This window comes from Limulus polyphemus, unplaced genomic scaffold (genome assembly GCF_000517525.1).
Source record: "Limulus polyphemus unplaced genomic scaffold, Limulus_polyphemus-2.1.2 Scaffold522, whole genome shotgun sequence".
Lineage (NCBI taxonomy): Eukaryota > Metazoa > Arthropoda > Merostomata > Xiphosura > Limulidae > Limulus > Limulus polyphemus.
The window spans coordinates 39,552-65,977 of NW_013666132.1; the positions used below are offsets into that span (position 1 = coordinate 39,552).

A 26,426-nucleotide genomic window follows, 5' to 3' on the forward strand; every position below is an offset into this window, starting at 1 on the left:
AATATATTTGGAAAACAATGATCTCAACTACTTATGTTTTGGAGTTAAGCTCTTTTTTGCACTTGTGAGTTGTACTTGCTAACCCTCATTGTAAGCATTGTCCAAATCAAATTCACATGTGGATATAGAAAAAAAAATAATTTTTTTTCGACTTTATATATGCATTTTTGAATACCAAAAAGTTATAAATGACTATATCAGTAATATAAAAATCTATTGTAATTTACCAGGCTTCGTAATTTCTGTTTGGAAAATAACATTGATTATAATACTTCAAACTCTCCAACAATATAAGAGCTTTTCTCTCATAAATAACGTAGAAAGACTATCAGAACTATGTACAGGAGATATAGAGCTTTCAATTGGTTGTAAACTTGTAGGTTTTAAAAATTAGGCATAGATAGACAAATCTTCTCAAATGATTAAGTGGTGGGCAGAGCCAATATGGTTAATTTGATAAATATTATAATATCTTGGCAAATACAAAAGGTAGGAGGTTCTTGTTTTATATTCTAGCTTGCCAATATTGGAAATTTGAGTTTATAATACATATGAAACTATAGATGTGTCATATGTAAGTATGCTACGTAAGTACATTCTTCCTCATTTTTGTTTCTTACAACATCACTTCATGGAATCTTCCAAATAGCTGGTAGTGTCTCCAAGGGTACACTTAATTCTGCATCGAGCTAGGATAAGGGAAAGTACTCGTGCCATCCACCCTGCCTTTATATATGCCCACTATTGAGATATGATGTTCTGCAAGACCATTAGAAGTATCCTCATGGTATATTCTGATATCTGTCTGTGTCTGATCCAGACTGTACCTATTCCATTGACTACCATGAAAAAAGCCAGCAGCAGGAGGTGCTTTACCTGCTTCTCTGCCTGACATTTGCTGGATTTTCAAAATAGGTTTACACTGTCACCTGTTGCACTGTCTCCAGTAAAAGACCCTTCTGACAGGCATCTAATGAGGATCCAAGCACTTTTTTCAGGTCTCCCTATTGCAAATTCCTCACTATTTCTTTGAGTGGATAGGAGGAGAATCCCTACAATCATGACTGGGAAGTTCCAACAAACCAGGCAGGGCACATGTGCAGATACAATACATATCCAACACCAAGAAGGGTGAATGCAAATGTAGTTGGTCATCTCCAGTCCAAAACCTGACAGTGTCTGGAGTTTTTCATCCAGACTGCAGTAGGAGGAGGATCACTATCAACCACATGTGAGGACTTATGTTGGCTGGACCTACACTAAACTAACACCAGACCACCTGGGAAGTGACATCTGGGCAGCAATAGGATGGGGGACACTGGCATGTTAAGAATATAATTATATGAGGGGTGACCTACATTACACTGATAATGTCACCAATGCCCCACTTCCCACTGATTGGCACCATTTGTTCAGCTCTTGGCTATTCAGTGCCAATCAGTGATGGTTCTCCAAGGTCCACCACCCCAGCAACTAGGAACTGATAAGTGGTAAGGGTCTCCCTTGCCTGGAAGACATATAACGATGCTGCTTGGTTTTGAACTGTTGTTGATCCACCAACTACTTGCAGTCATATCCCTCTTAGTTCAGTTGAGATGAGCACTTCCTAATAAATAGTGCCCTCCTCCTGCAGTGGATGACTATTCTCTTGAGTCATTGCACATTTTAACATTATACAATTTATGGCATGTATTCTGTGCCCTCTTCCTGCAACTAGTGTTGGTCCAAGAGTCTGATGATATAGTTGAGAACAGCACACAATACATCCTGTGCCCTTCTCCTACAGCTGATGTCAATAAATGTGATAGTAGAGTCGAGGAGAGCACTGGGTACTGTCTAAACATGCCCCAACCATAATTACACATACTGGCTTTCCGGCCTCTTATGTGCAAGTACCCGGAAAGCCATGTTCTTATTCCACCCATAGCCATGACACATGGGTCTTGTTTGCCTCTTCCTCCCTTCCAGTCTGGATGAAGAATATACCATGGAAGAGATGAGATGTGGTCTGTGGAGCCCCTGCCAACAAGCATCACTTTCCGTGGGGTACCTTCAGATCTCTTCACCATATCAATATGGGATTCTAGTTTGCTGTGTGAGAGGTGTGTATTATCTCATAAGTTAATATTTTTCTTACCTGAAAATGTATTTCCAATAGATACTCACCTCTTAACACAATTCCCAACCTTCTTCCCCACTTCTGGTGCAAATTAGTTTCAGTACATTGTCAAAGAATGGTCACGAGTGCAAAAGCATAAAGGGAGTTGGTGCACAAGGAGATTGAGTCACCCTCCTATTTGTGGAGGACTTTTGCTGCATAATAATGTTATTATGCAGAAGCACAAATCAAATGAATCTCTTGAATTTAGATGGGAGTTGCCTAATGGCTAGTGGCATGCAAGTCTCTAAGGCAGATAGCTTTCTGTGTAAAAGGTGAGTATTTTTTGGAAATACATTTTTATGTAAGGAAAATGTTAACTTTAACAAATAACAGAACATTAAATATGTACAAAACATAATGTAATGGGATACAACACTGTTTAGTAATGGTAGTAGCTTAATTTTTATTTAAGTGTGGGGCTACATTCAGTGACCTTCCAAATTAGCTTTTATGTTATAGCACAACTAAATAGGGTCAGTATTTGCAAATAATCTTTTATTGGCCCATGTCTTTTATGGTATAAGCATTTGCAATAGAATATACACCTATTTGTACTGATAATATTAAGAGCTAAGTTGTATTATACAACAATGTAAAACATTTTCTCATTTCATTAGTATCCAATTCGTCATGGGATTGTTGAAGACTGGGATTTGATGGAGAGGTTCTGGGAACAGTCCATTTTCAAATATTTGCGTGCAGAACCAGAAGATCATTATTTTCTTTTGGTAAGTCAAGAGAAAAGTTTATGGAAAAAATTAGAGGTTTTGATTGTGCAAAGCAGTTACATTTTTAATAGTGATCACATGATGATTTTTCCAAATATTAACAATGCGTGCAATTGCTTTCATAATTAACTGACTTGTTTTATATGAAGCTGGCTCAAACCTAAAGCAAGGTAAGTGTAGAAGCATGAGTGCTATTCATTTTTGTCAGTTTTTCAGTGCATTAGATTTAGAACATTTCACTTGTTTTAAAAAATTCAAATTTTATTTTGAAATTAATTATGACATTCACATTTTGGACATCTTAGAAATTTGTTAGTAGTAAAGAACAGAAACTGGAATGTATTTAAAATACATGTACTTCTAACTTGATCTAAACCAAAGCATACAAAAAACAGAGATACAAAAATATTCATTTAAAAAGATGCTATCCTACATATCATACATTAATGGAAAGTTGGATGCATGTTAGTAAATTTCAACAGTTAAAGTAAGTAAAAGCTACAAAACAATTGGGGGGGGGAGCAAACTAAATAAATTATATATTATCCGTACATATCATACATTAATGGAAAGTTGGATGCATGTTAGTAAATTTCAACAGTTAAAGTAAGTAAAAGCTACAAAACAATTGGGAGGGGGAGCAAACTAAATACATTATATATTATCCTTACATATCATACATTAATGGACAGTTGGATGCATGTTAGTAAATTTCAACAGTTAAAGTAAGTAAAAGCTACAAAACAATTGGGGGGGTGGAGCAAACTAAATACATTATATATTATCCTTACATATCATACATTAATGGAAAGTTGGATGCATGTTAGTAAATTTCAACAGTTAAAGTAAGTAAAAGCTACAAAACAATTGGGAGGGGGAGCAAACTAAATACATTATATATTATCCTTACATATCATACATTCCTCTTATGCATGAAATAGAAGAGGTTTTCACGAAGTTGAATGATTTGAAAATGTAGACTACTTCCAGTTTTCTCATCTTTTGATTTGTTAATTCTCTAATGTATATAATTATCTAAGATCAAAAATGGCCTCGAACATTGCCACATGTAATCTTAATACGTTTGAAGTTGTCTTTCTTAATTTTACCATGCCATGTAAGGAGTAAAATATAATAATGTTTAAAACACAAGTGGAACAAATCATTGGTATGTTAGTGACAAGATTTCAATTTCAGAACCTTCTGGAATTGAATCAAAGGTGTTATTTTACATTTGCATTAAATAAGGCTTCATGAAAGAATTTTTCGATGCAAATCACTTGTAAGAGCAGAATTTGATACTTGGTGTACTGTGGCTGTAAGGACTGTGCCATACATAATATTTAAGTTGGTTTCATCAGTATACTCATAAAGAAAAGGAATTCACATTCTTGTAACTTCTGTATCTACTTGTTTTTTGTGTGTTTTTAGTTATCCTTGATAAATGGTTATGTAGAAATCAGGGTTCAATCCTTGCGGTAGACATGGCACTGGGGTATAATAGTATATAACCAAAGGAATGGATAAACTATTTTTCTCAGTACTTTACATATCTGCAGTCTTTGTGGTTGTATTCAGGGCTACTGAGAACCATCATGGACATGGCACTGTGCTAAACAAAAGTTCTGGCATATAATAGTATATAACCAAAGGAATGGATAAACTATTTTTCTCAGTACTTTAACATATCTGCAGTCTTTGTGGTTGTATTCAGGGCTACTGAGAACCATCATGGACATGGCACTGTGCTAAACAAAAGTTCTGGCATATAATAGAATATAAACGAAAAATAGAATGGATAAACTATTTTTCTCAGTATTTTAACATATCTGCAGTCTTTGTGGTTGTATTCAGGGCTACTGAGAACCATCATGGACTATGAGGAAGAATTAGTGTGCCCTCCCTCACCTCCAGTAGTTTTTTGGAATAATTCTGTACACTTGCATAAATGATTGAAAGCACTATTAATGTTTGCTTGAACATTTCGTGCTGATTTGATACATTCCATACACTTTTTTTTCTTATTAGCCCTCTGGTAGGCAGCGGTGGCCAGGAAAGCATCCCCAACTTCCCTACCCCCTTAGTGGGCCTGGTTGTATTTCTTTTATAAAAGTTCCAGGTTCTTGTAGTCTTTTTTTTTATTATTATTATTGTTTTATAGTATGCATAGTTTTAAAAAATGCAGATAGTAGAATTGATGAAACAATTTACTGTAATACTTGTATTGATTAAAAACAATCTTCAAAATTAAAATAACACAATTTTTAGATGACCACTTTTCTGACCTGTTATTATTAAACTTTCAAATTTTTAATACTGTAAAGCTACTTGTAATAAGCCTCCACAGTTCTTTGTTTGCCAATTTTTCAGTATTGCTGATGTAAGCATTATCAAGTGTAATTAAGCATACAGGAAGTTAGAAGGAGTACTAAGGTCAGATTCAAAGTACTGGATTTAATTGTAATGAACATATTCTATTGAGCAACAGATTTCAGCCCTTGGTTTGTGCAGATGAGAAACTATTGAAGAGAAGGAAAACAAAAGGGTCAGAGAAAGATGTGGATGATAAACTTAAGAAATCTGTAATTACTTGTGATTTCTTGACAAAGCATGTGGATAGAATAGTTTTTATTTCACATTTTCCAACTTTTCATTTCATATACATTGATGGTTTTGCCACAATTAGTGTTAGAGTAGAGAAAATAAGATATAAGGTATAAAGTTTTACTGGAAATAAATTTTGATATTTAATTAGAAGGTATTACAAATTATTCAAATGGAATGAAACTATAAGATATAAAGAAGTGTTTTTATTCTTAGTATGAAAATCACCTTTCACTCTGACTCAGTAAAGGCTTTTTAAATTCACAGACAAGTCTTTAGTAAAAATTACTTAACCCTTTCACTCCAGGTACCTTTTACTACACCTGACAGAAAGTTTTAGTGTCTTACATTCAACATTTTATTAAACTAATTTTTGTTTGTTATACCAATTAATATGACATAAACACTTAGTGTCTAATTTTTAAGTTCCTATTTCTATAAGGAAATATTTAAAAAATCCTGAACTTCCCTTAGTGTGACACTTGTGACATATTTCTCTAGGCACCTTGCCTTCTTTAATTTATCTACCACCCCTTGAAAAAGTATGAAATTAAACATAAATTAATCTCTATAAAATCATTACTGCTCAAATGAACCATAATTTTTATAGCCTTCAATTTTGTTTGGTTACAGAGCTATAAATAGAAAATCACACCCACCTGTATCATCCTTTCTTTCAGGCTTCATTAATAGTTCTCACATGTGTTTAATTATATATAACCTTTAACCAGAAAGTCAAGGTTTTCATCTATCAAATGATGTATTGTATAACATTGTACTCTGAGTGAAATTGACTCTTATCTGTTCAGAACACAAACTTCATTCCCTCGGGAAAGTTAACAACTAGCTTGGGATGTATTTGTAATGGCTCTTGTCGTATAGTTAGAAAGACAGAAAAATTTTAAGGCTTGGGCGAAATTGTCTGCTTTTTGCAAGTTATTAATCTATGTTCTTTGGTGCATTATTTAATTAAATAACAATTATTTCATGAACTACCACCATTAGTATAAAATTTGTAGGCTTAAGTATAATTGAAAATCAACAGCAAGAAAAAGAAGATTGGGGAAGTAACTTATTTCTTGTTTTTCATGTTTATTCATTATTACAAAAGTAACTAAAATGTAAAAATGGGGATCTTTTTAGGTTAGTTAAGATTAGGTAAAATAAATAATATAATAAAAAAATGTTTCACAAGGCACTCATGCAAGCAGCACATAATTATGTAAGTTAATTGGTTCAAAGGGCAATAAAACAATAAAATGTAATTAAAAATAGAGGTATACTGTTACAAGTTTGAAGCTACTTAGGATAAACAAATGTAGTTTCATGTTACAATTTGAAGTCATTCTAGAAAGAAAAAAAGGATAATTTAGTTTTTGTTTTGTTATGAGGTTGGTCAAATGGAGCAATCCCATTTTTAGTTAGGGTAGAGAAAATAACAGATGAAATATAATGTTTTACTGGAAAAAAATGTTTGAAATGTATTTAGGAGGTATCAGGGATTACGCAAAGGAAATTTGAGACTCTTGAGACGAGGAAAAGTATTTTTGATCTTAACAAATTATTTTTCATACGGACTATTCGTAACAAATACTCAATATATTCATGGCCAAATCTTTATTCTATTTTATTAAAAATACTTACTAAGAAATATAACTTTTTGTATGAGAAAGACTTGTAATATTAACTGAAAAACTGCCAAATTTTACGAAGATATACCCACTATATTTAGGGTTATAAGTATTAAATATGTAAATACTTTAAATGAGTACAGAAAGGTGGTGTGGTCAGTCAGATTGACCGAGCCCATACTGAAAGTGTTAAACAATATAAAAAATATCTATTTCTAAGTCACCTTACAGTTTTGCTTATTGGAAAATAAATGGGATAATTAATGGCAGTAAAACTGCTGTTAAAATAATTAAACATTTTAGTTTATATATGCTTATGATATAGATGCTGTTTTTAAACATGTAATTCAGATCAAGTTTATCCTTGAGTATTCAGGAGTATATTGCATGAGAGACTTTGTGAAATATCTAAAACAAGAGTTAGATTATAAATATGGGTGAACTAGTCAAATAGTAGTTAGCTTGCATAGTGAATCAGTGAAGCATAGATAGTTAATCAGGCAAAGATGGTTTTTCTCAGTGTCTTGCTTTCAGTTATTTGATCAATCAGTTGTGAAGTTGTACAAGTAAGTATATTTTTTTAGGCGTACAAGTTATAAAGTGTACCAGCCTGTAAAGAAACTTTAAGGAAGAAAATAATTTGTTATAATTACATGGACTAGACTTGGTCTTATTTTTCCTGTATCATTTACAAGAATCCCTCAATGAAAGAAGAGTGTTAAAACGATTTACACAACACATTTTTATCTTAATTTCAGTTATGCTTTTATGCATTGTATGTTCAGAAATTTTATTATTCAAAACTTAATAGGTAAGTTTAATGAATTATTATTTATTATCAAAATAATTTTACCTTACTTTAGACAGAGCCTCCTCTGAACACTCCAGAAAACAGAGAATACACTGCAGAAATAATGTTTGAATCTTTCAATGTTCCAGGTCTTTACATAGCTGTTCAGGTATGTATAAAATGAAAATAATATAGAAATTTTGGCAAATTGTATTCTATCAAATTTCTAAATTAGTTTATTATTTGATTTTAGAAAGAGGTGTTAATGCTGTGATGGGCCACTGGACACTGACTGCCTTTAAACAAATTTAACTACTCATTGTTGAAAATATCACTTAGTGTTACCAGTAATGTTTAATAAAGATTAGTATCGTGTAATTAATCCTTCCCCTAAAAATCTGACTTGCAAATTACTTAAGTGAAATTGAAAATAATTACAGTTCACTTAGTTAATCTAGTTCATACTGTAACAGTTGTTCATGAAAAATTATCTGAATAACACCTAGACTACTACTATGTTTGTTGTATTCTGGCTGTCCTGATGAGCCCTGGTATTGGGTGAAAAGCATCATTGGCATTGGATATGACAGACGTAGTGTGGTTTAAAGTTTATAACATATTCTTCTTTGCTTTCACCCATAAGTTCTTAGAAGTGAGATAGCTTTTTATACTGAGTCATAATTTGCTAATTAGAAGCAGTTATACATGAAATTTTATTGAAAGGTAACATTTATAAAGTGTGGTAACACTTGTCTTAACCAGTAACAATACAGGGATTTTTCATGGATGTGCTTTGTCATATAAAAGTACTGTGGTGTACAAACCTACTTTAGTTTTTCCAGATCATGAATGTTAATTTATTGACTGCGGCTGCTGTAAATGTACACAAAACTTTTGCAAGCTATACACTGTATACTCCACACTTTCATCCAACTGCCAGAGGTGGACTGTACAGTGTTTGTACTCAATTTCTTTTATCAGTTATATCTGTAGTCAAAAGACTGCATTGTGTCAGGAGCCTTTTAAACCAATTTAGTTTGGTTGGTACATAACTCATGTAGATGAAACTATTTTCCAAACAATTTCATGCTGTGAGTTTTTTTTTTTTTCTTAAGTTTTTAAACATCTTTACTTAAACTCCAAAACCTGTGATTAATGAACTACGTCCAGTTTAGTACACACAGTTTCTGTGATATATACTGCCTTTACATTGAGAATATTAAAATATAAATGCTAAAAAACATGATGAAAAGTTAAGTGTTACAGAAACTGCCATGATGAGCCATAGCATGTAAAAAAACATTATAATAGACAGTATTATGATGTTTTAATACTCGTAAGATACTATTTCCCTAGATTTCTTTTTGCTGTGCTATCTTTGCATCTCCCAGTGTCATTATTTTTCATGCAGTTGCAAATGTATATTCTCAGATATCTTAGGAAAGCCATGACCTATTTAACAAACAAACAAAGCCACGATTATGTCTTGCAACTCGCTCCTGAAGATGATGTTGCAACATCGAAATATATAGTGAACTTTTTAGTGGTCATAGATTGACCTTGCTTGAAATGTTTTTAATTGTGTACCTGTTTTAACATTGTGTGTTATCTATTATTTAAACAAATGTAGTTTCTTGCTACAATTTGAAGTCATATTTTAAAAAGGGGATAGTCTATATTAATTTCATATTTTTTTGGTGGTTATGAGGTCAGTGAATTGGATTGACCTCATATGAAGTTAGGGTGCAAAAAATAAGTTTTACTAAAAAAATGTTTGAAAGTTATTTAGAAGGTTTTAGAGATTATACATATGAAATTTGACAATTATCAGATAAGGAAAAGTACTTTTAATAACATAAATCACTTTTCTCTCGGAGCAGGCAACACATTGATTCCATATATTCACAAAAATTTTTAGTGAAAATACTTCATTAAAAATTGTGATGTTTTTTTATGTATACAAAAGACTTGATGCTCACTGAAAGCTTGCAAAATTTTGTGAAGATACACAAAACATATTAGAAGATCGTAAAATAAGTAAGAACATTCAGTGGTTAAAAATGCATAATAATTTATTGTATAAAGTGAAAAGTAAAATATACAATTAAACACTTTACATGTTTCGATGGAAAAAGTTCCACAATCTTCCTGTGTTTTTTCTGATCTCCAGAAGATGGTGGAATTTTTTCCACCGGAACATGTAGAGTTTTTAATTATATATTTTACATTTAACTTTGCATAGTAAATTATTGTGCATTTTGAACTGTTGAATGTCATTACTTATTTGATGAAGTCTATGCACAAAATGGTCATAGAATATATATTGATATTAGAAGATATAGTTTTCAGACTATAAAAGTGAATTTGGGGTCATGAACTTGGCTGATTTGACCAAGCTCGTAGTGAGTGTGTTAAACATGCTAAAACTGTCTTTGAATACAAAAGAAAAATTCACATTTTAATCTCATTATCAACATTATTGGACAATGCTGTTAGGAAGCACCTTGTTTTATACATAATATTTGTAATGTACTGTTCATTTTAAAGATTTACTTTTAAATAATTAATATTTGAAACTGGCAGAACTAGTAACTTCTTAACAGTATTGAGAAAACAAAGACAATTGTACATTTCAAGAATATTTCATTTACTACTGCCACAGTTTCACCCATAAAAGCATTGTCAAATTTTGATGGAACCACAGTAGTAATAAATATTTGTGAAACATGCAGTTATCTTTGTTTTTCTTTAATCTGTACTTATTTTGAACAATCTAATATTAGGATACTTTCAGTTACTAGAACAAAACTTCTTGCATTGATAGTTATCAGCTGATATTTTTTTAAGGCTTATTATCCATTTATTATGCAATAAATCTTGCAATAATATATTTTGTTAATGTAGTATGGACGTGTTGAAAGTAATATGTATGTGCTAACTAATGTACAATAAATGTAGCCTGTTGTATACATGAAAATAAATGTTTTGTTTTCATCGTACTATAATTGATGTAGCATGTATGTCAGTATCTATGTATGTAACCAAAACTCCTGTGCCATCTATTTAATTGCACCACAAACAAAAATCTATAAAACATTTCACACTTTGGTTATTCAAGGTTTAGACAATTAGAAAAATAACTGTTGTATGTGAAACAATCATTTCTTTATGATAGAAAACAATTTTAAATAAAAATACTCTCCTCTCAACAAGAACACAACTTTACGTGAGGGTTTGATTGTATCTTTATTGATATAATTTTTAAATGTAGTACTGAGAAACTGGAGTTAGTAAACTGTTGTTTTTCAATAAATGGTACCACTTTTAATTTATAAAAACATTACAGTTTATATCAATAAAATTTATAAAAATTTTGAGCTCTGTACGTTAAATCATTTTGATGCAATGAATTGCTTATGACTAAAGAGAACAATCCAAACACTTTCCATGCAGTACTTCCCAGAAAAAAAGTCCTTTTTTTAGAAAATGTTCAATTTTCTAAATTTTATTCGGTGAAGTATGAATACTACAATTAGTAATTACTAGTTATTTAAATAGCACTATATATGTCTAAGTAGAAATTTTTTTTATGAAGTGAGCCTAGTCATTTATATCGTTTAAAACTAGAACCAAACAATTTTATATCTGAGGTTTTATAACATTAAGAATTTGGTTTAGATCCCTGTAGTAAGCAGAGCACAGATAACCCATTATATAACTTTGTGCTTAAAAACAAACATTAAAAGTTTTACCATATGTCCTTGACTAAATGCATTCATCTTGTATTTTAAGACTGTTTGTATTTGTGGCTGTTGAACATGATGACATAGCAACAAATACATACTAAACATCACACTAATTTTTTATTTTCTATTTCTTTGAGGCAAACTGTTGGCATATGTCCTTATAAAATAATGTTGCAATTACTATTTTAAACTATTTTCATAGATGCATGACTCATTCAAAATAATTTCAGCAGTTCATAACTAAAGTGTATTGATAATATGATCTTTTTGAAACACTTAAAAAAACCTTACAAAGAGACTGAAAAATCAAAATTAATTTTTCATTACTGGTCCTTCTATCATCATTAAAACTCGTAACAGATAATGTTTATAGCCATAGCACCTAAATCGTGTTGAGGATATTCCACCTATCAGACAAAATCCATATGTCAAACTACCCAGCAGCTAAGGGAAATAAGTTGAGGGTAAAAAGTTGAGTGCTTGAACCCACAACAGCTTAACTCCTACTGTCTTTTGCTGTCTGCAACCAGTTGTCGGAAGGCAGTTACCCTTAAAAAAAAATGCCTGTTTACTATTAATGTATTTGATAGCTTTAGAACTATTGATTTATGTATCAGTGACTCACTTGGTAAGCAAAAATTGAGGATTGTTTTTGTCTTTTACAACTATCTTTTCTTGTGTTGTTAAGATGTTAATTCTGTGTATAAATAATTGTTCAAGAATGTTAGGAATAGTATTATAATATACTCTTAAGTAAAAAAATTTAAAATTTTGAGTATTATCAGTGGTACATAACTAAGAAATGTTTAATTTTCAAGGCAGTGTTGGCCTTAGCTGCCTCTTGGACATCAAGACAAGTTGGAGAGAGAACACTTACTGGTCTTGTGATTGATTCTGGAGATGGTGTCACACATTGTATACCAGTGGTAAGTAGCAGCGTATGTGTTAAATAGTTTGTATTAGTCTTACCAGTCATATTTATTTGTCTGAATAAATAACCTTCTATTAAAAAGTTTACTGTTGAAGAAGAAAGTAATTGTAAGTTATTTTTTGATTTGTAATTAATTCCTGATTTTCATTTGTCCTTGATCAAAAAGTTTCAGATTTAAGTTAACACCAGTTTTAAAATGTGTTGTTATGATGTATTTAAATGCTTGTTATATCTTAGTCTGTCAAACATGGGTATGAGCAGTTGTGAACTGTAAAATAAGATCAAAGACATTGTTAATTTAAATTATTTAAATTATCCCCAGATATCTGTAGAAGTGATCGTAAAATATACGCTACAAATAGAGTACTTTGTAAGTTTGAGGCTTTGATTGGCAAATTTCAACACTCTTTATGTTGTTTATAATTTTGTTTATTCTTGCTGTGTTCAAGAATACATAGGTTCTATAACTCTCTGCTTGGAACAATGTATTAAAGAACATATACAATCAACTTCAGCCAATAACAATTGAAATATTTACAGATATCTAGACAGTGATTGTCAAGACGGAACACTGGGTGAAAACTTCAGTGTATTGTGTGGCTTTAACAGTGAAGATAATCTTAGGATCAAAGAAACTCTTTGTATTAATAGAGCAAAGTTGTTATTAAATAATTTCTTATTGATTGACATTTTTATTACAGTCCTCACTTTCATAGAAGAAGTGCAACATGCTTTAAAGTAATCACTTCAAACTAGCCATCAGATAGCAACCTGCAGCAGCACTTTAAAGTAATCACTCCAAACTAGCCATCAGATAGCAACCTGCAGCAGCACTTTAAAGTAATCACTCCAAACTAGCCATCAGATAGCAACCTGCAGCAGCACTTTAATGGCAGTTTCACAGACAGAGGGTGCAACTGAAATACTTTCACAACATTGGGCTACACCCAGTTTGTAAGGTTAAGGGAGTTAACAACCAGCCACCTCCACTGAATGGAAATGTGAGGTGAATGCACTGGTCTCCAGTGTGTGAGCAGGATTATGCAAGCTCATCCACAGGATATATACCACCACTAGGTTTACTTATGAGACACATGATGCTGTCATGGCTGATGCCTCCATTTGAACCTGATCCAGGAGAAGAAGACCAGAGTGTCAGCTTTGCTTGTGGATTAGTTGGGCACTAGCAAAGGTGCTTTCTGTACTTTACCATGCATCTAAGACAGGAGAGTTGTATGTTTCAGCCAGTGGTTTAGTAAATGTCAGCCAACCCACATCTTGCCAAGTAGCAAAGTAAGCAAGAGTATCAGTAACAGCTGTCAAAACAGTAGGTCCAGGTTGACAAGCAGTATGTGATGGACGATGCTGTGACTTTGTGTATACAGTCAGGGAAAAATATTGAAAAGTCAAAGAGAAAATGCCAAAAGTCGGGGAATTATTCTTGGTTTCCGAGCATAATTTCCTTTATATATATGTGTGTGTGTCTGTATATAATGAAATAAATAGCTTCAATACTATTAATTACATTAATTTTCAATAAGTGATTAAAATTTGCACTATAAAACAATAATGAACTTAATATAAAATAAGTATTAAGTAGATTTTAGTAAAGACTCCATTGTCAATCCTAGTTGTCACCTTGTATTCATAATGGATAATACCAATGGCAATAGCTTCAAAATGCATTGGAAATATCCCATTTACCAGACAAAATCCATCCAAACACTGATGTTAACCCTGTCATTACAGGTCAAAAGGCATGTCATCACATTTCTAGACTTACATTCAGAATTTTATTGAACTACTATTTTATGACTATGTCGGTAAACTTGTGTCAAATCCCTACTTATATACTTTTCAGTACATAGATGATTTAATTGCCATAAATAACTTGAATTTTACACCAAACTTTATAACTGAAAGAATTTGCAACAGAAAAAACAACAACAATAATGATGTTTGTGCTAACTATTTTGTCTTTGACATTAATGTGGTAGAAGGCAAAGCAAAGCTGACTATTTTTAACAAGAGTAGGGAATTTAATTTTTCCATCCTTGGTCTACCCATCCCTAATAGTCTTATTCCATGTATGATGTTAAAAGACATCATTATATCTCAGCTAAAAATATTTTTAATAGTTTGTAATAATGATAATGCTTTCATGAATAATGTTATGTTATTCATATATAAACTAGAAAATAATGGCTACAAATACTGGCAATTACGAAAACTTGTTTGAAAAAATTTAATTCTCAGATTTTTTTAATCTAAGAAATCCATCAACACAAGTGTAAGTACTCTCTTTGTGGTCCTGCATTATTTTTGATGCACCAGGATAGAATTGGCAATGTGCTGAAGAAATGGAAGTCCACAGGTGACAATGAGACCAGGAGCCGACACGCCTAGAGAAGGCTGGTTACCTCAACTTGCCATCAGACCCTAGAGAATCTGTGTTTGGAGATGCAAGCAGCCACAAGCAATCATATAAGTGTTTCCATGACACGCCGAGAGCTGCATGCATTAACGTTCATGGAAGAGCTGCAGCCCACAAGCTGTTAATAACAAAACAAATGCACACCATCATTTGGCATTGGGCAAGGCACACCAAGCTCAGACCACAACACGCTCTTCCAGTCTGATGGATGTGTTTAGGAATATAGGATGCCTGGAGAATGCTTATTACTTGAGTGTGTTGTCCCAACAGTGAAGTTTGGAGGTAGCAGTATTATGGTCTGGGGGTGCTTCTCGTGGTATGGACTAGATCCACTGGTCACAGTACATGGATCTGTGATTGCTGAGTCTTACATTGATGTTCTGAACAATTTTGTGTTCTATATTGTGGCAATTTATGGTACTGGCCCTTACATCTTCCAACATGATAATGCTCCATGTCACAAAGCAAGGATCGTGAATGTGTGGTTTGAAGAGAATAACATCGGAACATTGCAGTGGCCAGCACAGAGCCCCGACCTCAACCCAATAGAACATCTTTGGAATGAACTGCAATGCAGAATTATGGAAAGGCCAGGATGTAGTGGAGCTTACTAATGCTTTAAAGGAGGAGTGGAGCACAATACCACCAGCTTTCTACCAGAAATAAGTAGACAGTTTTCCACAATGCATTGAAGCAGTCATTAAAACCAAAGGCAGGCCAACACAGTATTAATGTCTCGGAATAAAGACATGTTTTATTCATAACTACCTGTGTCTCATGATTTTGTGGTAGGATAGTGTCCTGTTTTGTACCATGAACCCTTTCTGTATGGGCTGATGCATTTCACACCACCTCGACTGGGGAAGGACATTTATGTACAAAACATACAGTAACTTCATAAGATTTTGTTAAAATTTATAAGTATTTTGTACACAAAGAATGGCATTATTTTAAACATGTCTTTCTATTAAAAATGTTATTTATCTATAGTAGTTATTTGCACTCAAACAATGAATAGTGCAAGTTGATTTTCATTTTAAGTATAAAGATACTTTTATTTATCTTAGTTTCATATTTCCTTTCCTTAACTACTAAATGAATATCAAAAGTTTTTAAGGTAGATGTTTATATTTTATTGTTAATTTCCTCTAGCACATAAGTAACTCCAGCTGTTATCATCAATCTACAATGCAATCAAATGATTAAAATTAGAAAATAGAAAAAAGTACATACCTTTTAATATTTTGTAGAATAACTTTAAAGATATTCTTTTGTTTATATTTGTAATTTCAAGTTTTTTTTGTTGTTTTTTCCTTTTCATAATAACAATGTTTTGGGACAACATGAAACTTCTGTTTGCCAATCTTGACTGACCCATCCTCTAAACTAAAACTATTATTGAAAAAAAATCTTAAAGCCAGTTTTTATCATTAATATAAATCTAACAAGCTTTCTTATAAACTCATTTAAATTTACTGCCCACACAACATCCAGAGGCAACCCATTCCAAAAGCCAAAACACCCTGTTAGAAAGATAAAATTGTCTTAGCTGAAGATGACTCCTTCTCTGCCAAAATTTATATTTGTGTTCCCTAGTCATACTAAAAAAGATGATGCATCCACACTATCAATTCCCTTTACAATTTTAAACACATCAATCATATCTTTTTTCAAGAGAAAACAATTTGAGAGATTTCACATATAGTTAATTTTTAATGTTTTATTTTCCTTTCATGTCCTTTACAATTTATTCTTCATCTTGAGACATGTCAACAGTGCCCTGGCAGCACATTAAAGTATGTCTGGCAGAGATATGCAACCATTTGTCAAAATTTTCGTTCAGCGCATTATATCATGAGCCTCGAGAAAGGCCGCAAAGTATGATGTATATTTTAAAAATGTTTAAACCTTTTAATTATGCATTTTAAAATATAAATAATACATAATTAGCTAAAATATAAAAGTAAGACTTAAATACAGTTTACAGTATCTCCAATTATAAGATATTTAGGTAAGAAACAACCATAAGAACTATAGTCGATCAAGCAGCCAACAATACTACATTTACAGTGTGTTAATTTCAAAATAACATTTTAGATTATAGTGTAAAAATAAGCTCTTTGTAATTATTACATGCATGTGTATGTAACCTCTACATCTAAGCTATAAAGCTCAAACAAATTATTGAAGATGGGCATAGCACTAGTCAGGGTTGACAAAATTAATTACTTGTTTCAACTGCATTCATTCAGAGAACTTTTAAATGTATGTATCAAAAGGTTATGTAAATGTCTTATAAATTCAAAAAATTTTAGAGAGACAAAAATGGAGCTTATTAGCCCATCAAGGATGTCCCTTCCAACTATAACCACTCCTTACTACTCATGTATTCATCCAATTTTTTGTTGAAGTCAGTTAAATTTTCTGCCTCCACCACCCTTGGAGACAACTGATTCCAAAAGCCAACCACCCTGTTTGAAATGTAATACTGTCTAAACTGCAGACGACTCCTATTCTGCCAAATTTGAACTTATGACCCCTTGTCCTATTGTTTTCAATACTAAACACAAAAAAAGTTTGGATCTATATCATCAATACCATTAATAATCATAAACTCCTTAATTAAATTCCCTCTGACTCATCTCCAGAGAATACGAGTTTAGAGATTTCAGTCTCTCCTCATAGAACAATCCCACTATCCCAAGTATAATTCTAGTGGCTTTTCTCTGAATTTTCTCCAACAATTCAATGTCCTTCTTGAGGAAGGGAGCCCAAAACTGTACACAGTACTCTAAATGAGGCCTTACAAGTGATCTATACAGTGAAACAATAATATCCCATGTCTTGTGTTCAATATTTCTATAGATGCTGCCTAAAATCGTATTTAACCTATTACTAGTTACAATACACTGTTACAATACACTTTGATACAATTAGCCACCCCAAAAAATCTTAGTCGTTTGCAAACTTCAAAATTTTGTTAGTCATTCCAGAGTCAATATCATTAATATAAATCACATACAGCAGAGGTCCCACCACAGAGCCCTGAGTCACACTGCTTGTAACTGTGATTCAGTCAGATCTAACTCCATTTATTACTACTCTCCAGCCAATTTTCTATCCAATTTAATAACATTTCTCCCACACCCACAGATTTATTTTTTGTAACAAGTCTTTTTGTGAGGCACTTTATCAAACCCTTTCTGAAAATCTAGGTAAACCAAATCCACAGTATTTCCTTCATCAACTCTTGCAGTGACATCCTCAAAGAATGTCAGAAGATTTGTTAAACAAGACTTGCCCTTAGTGAAACCATGCTGGCACTTTGATTCTATATCAAACTGCTTTAAGTGACTCTGTAATGCACTCTTTAATTGCACTCTCCAAAACTTTTCCAACTACTGCTGTAAAACTAACTGATCTATAATTGCCTGGACAATGTTTATCACCTCCTTTAAATATTGGACTAACATTATCCAACTTCCTATCTTCTAATACTCTTCCACTACTCATTGACAATTAAAAATATTAGCTAGCAGTTCACAAATATAATCTTTAAGTTCCTTTAAAACTCTAGGATAAAAGTTGTATGATCCAGGGGATTTATCAATTTTGAGGTTTCCCAAATTTTTTTTTACAGTTTCAGAACTGAAAATGATATATTTTACATCAATATTTTTCCCATACATTAAGTGTTCTGATTGAGGCATAGTACTTGTATCTTCCTTTGTAAAAACTGAAGAGAACACACAATTTAATAAGTTTACCATCTCATAATCTTCTGAAATCTGCTCCCCACTATTGTTGTTTGATTTAACTCTCTCTCAGCCAACCTTTTCTTTCATACATAGTTTTTTGCCCTTTTAACTTCTTTTTTAACCAACTCTCTTTCTTTCCTATAGTCCTCCAAGTCCTTATTATTTCCAGTAATTTAAATTTCTTGAATTTATTATGTTTATCCCTAATATGATCTCTTAAACCTTTACTAAACCATACTGGCTTATTCCTCTCCATTGCCTTTTTTTTTTCTGTGGGGAATATGTATGTTCTGTATGCATATCAATTTTTCCCAAAATGCTTCCCACATCTGTTCAAAGTCCCCTCCCAACTGTTTAATCCAATCTACAGAAACCAGATCATGTCTCATTCCATCAAAATTGGCTTTCCTGAAATTTGGTATCAGGGTACTATTCTTCTTCAATTCTACATTTAATAAAATCCCACACCTAATAGTGCAATGGTCACTTGTACTTAAATGCTCACCAACCACAACTCTGTCTATCATATTCACATTGGATGCTAATATTAAATCTAATATAGCTTCCTCTCTTGTAGGTTCCATCACCAGTTGATGTATAAAAGTATCCTGAACAGTTTCTGTAAACCTATCTTCCCCCTCATTGTCAGACTCAATTTTACCAATCAATACCCCTGAAATTAAAATCTCGCATAATAAAATATTTTTCAGCTACCATTCTAGCCTAGACATAGATCTGCACAACTGGAATTGTATTATTGAAAATACGGAGTGCCAAAGTAGAGGATTTTTATAGTTCATGGGTCATGTGACAATAGATCTGAAGTTTCAATTAGTTTTTAAAGGTTTCTGTTGAAATAATGGACTTAAAACTTAGATAATGTAAAACTTCAAATTATAACGTACATTATAATGTATATGTACTTGTACTTACACTAAATGTTATTTGTGTACATATGTATGTGAAGTATTAAATTTTATCTCCATTTCCTATTAATCTTTTCTGTAAAGATTATATTTAATTGTAACCCAAAACTATTGCTAATTTTATAGGCAGAAGGATATGTTATTGGAAGCTGTATTAAACACATTCCTATTGCTGGACGCAATGTTACCTATTTCATCCAGAGTCTTCTTCGAGAAAGAGAAATTGGCATTCCTCCTGAGCAGTCGTTGGAAACAGCCAAGGCTATCAAGGTGATTTTTTTATATCATGTTTTTTGCTTCATTTATAGCATCAAGGATATTAACATTGAGAACTAGAAATTTGTTCTTCTATACTTCAAAAGAAAGGCAACCATACTGCTACAAATTTGACTTTCCATATTTGTCAGACAGCTTTTCTTTTTCTAATGTTGGCAGGTGTTGTACATAAGTTTTTCTTATGTTTACTTTTTTACTAAATGTTTTTTGTTTTTTTACACTATCTATGAAGCTATTAAGCAAAGAATATTTAGAGGAAAGCCAGCATATTATTGGGCCTTGTGGTAAAGGTGCTTGACTTGCAAGCTGAGGGTAGTGGGTTCAAATCCCTGTTATTAAACATGTTCACCCTTTCAGTTGTGGAGATGTTATAATGTGATGGTCAATCCCATAATTTCTTGGTAAAAGAGTAGCCCAAGAGATGTCAATAGGTGGTATTGACTAGATGCCTTCCGTCTAGTCTGTCTCTGCTAAGTTAGGGATGGCTAGCACAGACAACCTTCATGTAGTTTTGCATAAAATTCAAAACAAACCACACCTATTACTGCTATTGATTAAGTTCTTTCCTAATTTCTCCTGGTTTGTTTGGTGTTATCTGGAAAAACAATTTCACCTAATTTACAGGAACTTGAACATCTTTTCATCATATTATCAAGAGAACAAATTTTTGATTTCGTGGCTTTTTCTTAAAAACAGGTAGTTACTTTTTATATTTGGATATTCAAATTATTAAGTAGAAGTATTTCAAATTGAAGTGAATCTTTGCTTTTTTTTCACAAATTTATGTAATCAAACACTAGTAATAATAATAATAATAAATTTAATGTTAGCCAAGAGTTGGGCCAAAGTAGCAGATTTATTGTTATTCACATTGGAATTTTGCCAGTGTTTTTGAAAATATGATAATGTCCTTTTATAAACCCCTGTAAAACTAGCAAAACCTTACCTGAAGATAGAAGGCTTTAGAAACATAGCCCTTTCTATCTGGTATACTTTATAGAATAACCTTCCAAGAGTTTCTTTACAAGTTTCACTCTGAACTATGCATTTGCTACTTATTTCACCATGTTTGTCCATAATGATACATCTGTATATAAAATAGCCAAATGGCTGTCTGTCATTCTCTGTATCTCCTAAACTGTTAATAGAAAAAATTATGTACCAAATTGCCTTTTTTCAAGAGTGCATTACAGGAAAACTATTAATTTTTTTTGCATTTCGTAAAACTTTATATCAGTATCAATATCTATCCATCAGTCTTTGTACATGAATGGCCAATCTGAGAAAACCAATTAAGAGCAAAAATGTTTTTGTGAGGGGAACTTCACAAAAAAAATGGAACTTCCCATTTTGACTGGTTGAAAGAAATATTTTGAAGATAGGAACATGAATGGGAAAAAAAACACAGAGAGGAAAGTGATTGAGTATATATTTGTTGTTGTTCAGTTTGTATATATATATGTATGTATGTTTTTCATGTTGGTCTTATATACATGCATGATTTTATTGAACCATATTGAATAAGTTGAACTGTATTAAATTGAATATCTCCTCTTGGACATTTCTTATAGAAATGACAACTGTCAAAAAGCTCTCACTTCAGTAGCAGTATTTTCTTGTGCTCAGTAAAATAAGCCTTTTGCAACCACCTCTTGTCATTCGATGTGCTACTTCAATAAGGAAAATTGCACTGCATTTGTTTTTAAGCAAAGATTGACTGACTGCAATGCATTACTAGCAAAAATGTTTGTTTTTTTGATGTAATGGGTACATACAGCATAATAGAATACAAAGTTCGCTAAGTAGCCATGGAGATTTTTCTGCTGGATGCTGCTGTTCCTTGTCATAGACAATCATATTGCATATAAGCTCTGATCCAAGAGATTGGATTGAATATAAATTTTATATTTATTCATCATTAGGAATTTACCATTGAATTATTTCAGTGGGCATCTACTAGTATTGTTATTTTAATTTGAAAGCTTATTAAAACAGTAATTTTGCTTTGTAGTATTTTATCATCTGGGCTTGACGTTTTTGCTTGGTATTGTGGTATGTAAAGCTAACTTATTTTTTCTACCTCCTTAGCTATTAATTAAACTTTACAAAATTTGTAATTTATGTTGGTTTTGCATTACAACATCAGTCGAGAGAGCTATTAAGTTTTTCACATCACATTAAAAAGATTTTCATAACATAGAATGTTAAATAATGACATTGATCATTTCTCATGTTAAACGAGAGGACATACTAAGAGAGTGTGTGTTTTGGCTAGTTTTATTTCATTTAGATTCCACTTGTTAGCACAGTTTGATTTGACATTTATTTTGATGTTTAGCTTGAAGCTTAGATTCAAACCAGAACTGTTCAAAGAGACTTATTAAAAGTATATTTCCCATTCTTTCTCCAGTTCATTACAGCACACTATAAAAACCTTGCCTGTTTTAATTTGGTTTGCATTTGATAATAAAGATTATTTGTTTAGGTTTTGAAAATTTAAAAATTTCAAATAGCAAAATGTGAGTGCATACATTAAATTCATTTGTTGGTACCTGTGTTTCTAGTGTATTATACTTTAAAATCATTACTTTGTTCTTATACTTGTAATCATTGTTCACCAGCTTGTAAAAGGTGTACACACCATAATAACTGTTTTTGTATCACATAGCTTATATAGTTTTCCAACCATTGCTGTGTTTGTTGTATCTCAGCCAGTCGGTGAAATTTAAGAGCATCAAGTACCCTCTATGGTTTTGCAAGACGAGTTGTAATAGAAAGACATTTAAAAATATCCATTATACTTGCCATAAGAAATTAGTATTAAGCCTACTAAAGAATGTAGTGTTTAAAAATGTATCTATTCCCTTGTGGATTTCCAAGAATTAGAAGAGCACATAATAATAGTACTACAACCACACTATATTTATCATATCCTCTGACTACAATGCGTTTTGCTTAATCCAGAACTCTTCTTATTCTGGCATAAAGCATTGCAAAGATGACTATGGTAATTACAAAAACGATGTAAAACAAGATCTAATATCTTAACAATGTGCATACACTGCTATATGAAGCAGTCGATAACTACAAATATTTTCATTGAATATTATCTCGTAAAGTTAGGTTGTCCACCATTCCACCTTATGGTTGTTGAATGCTGCATCACATGACATCCGTAGTTGCTGCACTTGTGCTTTGACATTATTAGTAGTGAGATGGAGACACATATTTGGTTTTGTCTTCAGGGGGCTCTGAGGCTGCACTTGTAGGTGATCCTGGACATTCTGAAGATAATTTAGATAAGTTTTTTCTAGTGCCTTCCTTTATTCTGTCAGCTTTTCAGGAAGTCAAATTGGGATCAGCCTCCTCCGGTTCCTTTTTTTAGTTGGTAAATGTGGAGTGTGTTATGTTTTGGGTTTTTTCCCTGGTTGCTTTTGAGTCTGCACCTTCCTTTGGCAGAAAGGTCCAAGGGCAAATACTTAGTTCTCCCTTCATTCCTTGATATTAAGATTCATGCAGGTAGATTTACTACTCAGTTACATGAAGGGACAGCTATGCATTGTCTGTCACGATTGTCTGAACAACATATTTTAGCCTACCACCGCCAGGTGAACACATATTTAAACTCAAAGAATAGACCTTCTCCTTGAAATTTGAGGTTCCATAACAGAGTTTGTTGTCAACCTGAATATATCACAATTTTCTGGGATTCATCTGACCCTAACCACAGTGCTAAGATATTTTTCATTCCTCAAACTTTTGTTGAAAGCCTCTCGGTGATCACATCAATTTGATGACAAGTTGAGACCTTTGTTAGGATCTACCTTGGTTTGATTGTCAGTTTCTGCAATTTCCTTAGTCTCTTTACTGGTATGTTGTCGGGATTTGTTGAGTAGAGATGCGTTGTTAGAAGGCGTTTGTCTACCAGCTGCCACACTCTGTAAGTTACACGAGTGCCCTCTTTTCTGATTATAGTTTCTTGTGGGCATTCCATCATCTTTGGAATCAAGGGTTAATTTCACCCATCTGCATTCATCCTTGTCATCATTGGCTTGTCTACTTTCCTTGGCATTGAGTGTCCTGACTTCAAACATCAACTCCTCTGTCCATTGGTACCAGTATAGATTCTGTCCATATCTGGGCATGATGAGTTAATCATAGTTTGAGATGCAGTGATGTAGCTAGTGAATTGTTCAGCTTAGATTTGTTCATCTTTCGCTGACTGTATTATTTTGAAGTGTTCACTGTTCAGTTTTTTGTTACACTCTTTGCTTAGGTGGTTGTAAATTCTAGACTTATTGAAAGGGCTGTTATACACGTTCCTTGATTCTGGTATCTAAAGTTCGAGTCGTTGACACAATATAGATTTGCCTGCAGCAAGGACACAAATATTTGTATACTACCAGCAATTTTTTGAAAGAGTTATTTTGTCTTCAAACAGGAAGAAAAATTGCATACCCATTTGTTCATTTTCAAGAGTACTCTTGTGGATAAGTTGATTACAGAATGCTTTTGATTTTACTTTTTAGTTTGATGCCATGAGAACCAGTGAAAGGTTAAAACCAAGTGCTATGACATTTAGGAATGTTGAGGTCAGGAATATTTGGGCTTGTAAACCTTATTGATATATTCAAAAATACTTTTGTTGATGAGTGCTGGAGGAAAGACATTTTTAATCAAATATTTTTTAATATTTACCAATTGTACATATTTTATTTACAAGTAAAGTTAAGGGTTCAATTATTGGATCACTAGCAAATTTAACCAATGATAGTAGAACCTCATCCCATCCAGCTGAAGAAGAACTAGAGGGTGCCTTTATGGCAGCTTGAACGTCAGTCACAGTTACGGGTATAAGGTAAATAGTCTGAGCTAGACTTATCTTGACACTTAATTTTAGTAGGAGTAACACCCTACCTGGTAAAATAATCATTAAAAATATTGGCAATACCAGCAGAGTCAGTAACACAAGAACCTGTGTTACAATAAATATGTTATCTTTGCATTATTTTCTTTAGTCCTACCTAATTGCTTGTTAATGGTTCGCTATGTGTAATGAGAGTCATTATCCTGAAAGAATTTGTTAATTTGTTAAAGTACTTGGCTTTATGATCAGCAACTTGATGCCGAGCAAGCACTTTAAGTACTAAATTTATTGTATGCCCATAGATTACCTTTGCTTATACCTTTAGATAGTCTTTGCTTATGTCTAATCATATGCAATAGCTAGGGTCATCCAGGATGGATATCTGGCATTATTCAATGTAACCCTATCCCGGCGGGCATCCTTTACTGCGCATATCACTAGCTTTTAGTGACTTACATTCAAAATTTTATTAATCTACTTTTTATTTATGTGAAACCAATTAGTATGGCATAAAATCTTAGCTAATAATTCATATTTTAGTAGTATACAAGTTTTAAGTTCTTAATTTTATAAGGTAATATTTAAAAAAATCCTGAATTTCCCCTAGTATGACATGACACATTTTATCTAAGCATCTCCTTTTCTCAATTCTATCCACCACCCCTCGATTAAGTACAAAATTCTACATAATTACTCACAATAAAATTGTTCAGACAGACCATAATTCTTATAGCCTTCAATTTTGTTTGGTTACAGAGCTATCAAATAGAAAATCAGACGTCTCTTGCCACACCCACCTGTCACATCCTCTCTTTCAGGATTTGTTAATAGTTTTCTTATGTTTAATTCTATATTATCTGTAGCCAATAGAAAGCCAAGGTTTTCATCTATCAAAAGACATTATATAACATTGTTTTCTGAATATATAATTGTCAATTTCACAAGTACAAGCTCTGTTCCCATGGGAAAGATAACTAGCATGGATGAATTTGTAATGGCTCTTGTCACAGTTAGAAATCCAGAAAAATTGAGACAGTTAGGAGAAATTGTCTACTTTTTGCATGTTATTAGTCCATGTTCTTTGGTGAATTATTTAATTAAATAAATATTGAGTGCATTAATACCATTAGTATAAAAAAAATTAGGGTAAAGTGTCATTCACAATCAACAGCAAGAAAAAAGAAGATTCAGGTAAGTACTTTATTTCTTATTTTTCATGTTTATTTCTTTTTTATTATTATAAAAGTAACTAAAATGCAAAAATAGGGATCTCTTTAGGTCAGTTAAGGTTAGATTAGTTAAAATAAATAACAATAATATAATAAAAATATTTCTTGATGTATGCACGCAAGCAAGCAGCTCAGAGTAGCTTGTGGATAAGGTAATTTGATAGCGTAATGTGAGCTGCACATTCCCCAAATGATTTGTAAATAGTAGCTAGACATGGTTCAAAGGGCAATAATTTTTTTTTTCAAATTGAATGATCCCACTTTGAGATAGGATAGAGAAAATAACAGATAAACTGAAAGGTTTTACTAAAAAAAATTTTTGAAATTCCTTTATTAGGTTTTAGG

At 32.4% G+C, this 26,426-nt stretch overlaps 1 protein-coding gene across 1 annotated transcript in view; it reads left to right on the plus strand.

Annotated features, from left to right (window-relative positions):
- Positions 1 to 26,426, plus strand: part of LOC106458844 (actin-related protein 3) — a 106,166-nt gene that overhangs the window by 38,926 nt on the left and 40,814 nt on the right. The window contains exons 4-7 of the mRNA XM_013918397.2: positions 2,779 to 2,889; positions 7,988 to 8,083; positions 12,479 to 12,586; positions 19,836 to 19,979. Of these exons, the coding sequence (XP_013773851.1) occupies positions 2,779 to 2,889; positions 7,988 to 8,083; positions 12,479 to 12,586; positions 19,836 to 19,979 (459 nt within the window). The remainder of the gene's footprint in view (positions 1 to 2,778; positions 2,890 to 7,987; positions 8,084 to 12,478; positions 12,587 to 19,835; positions 19,980 to 26,426) is intronic.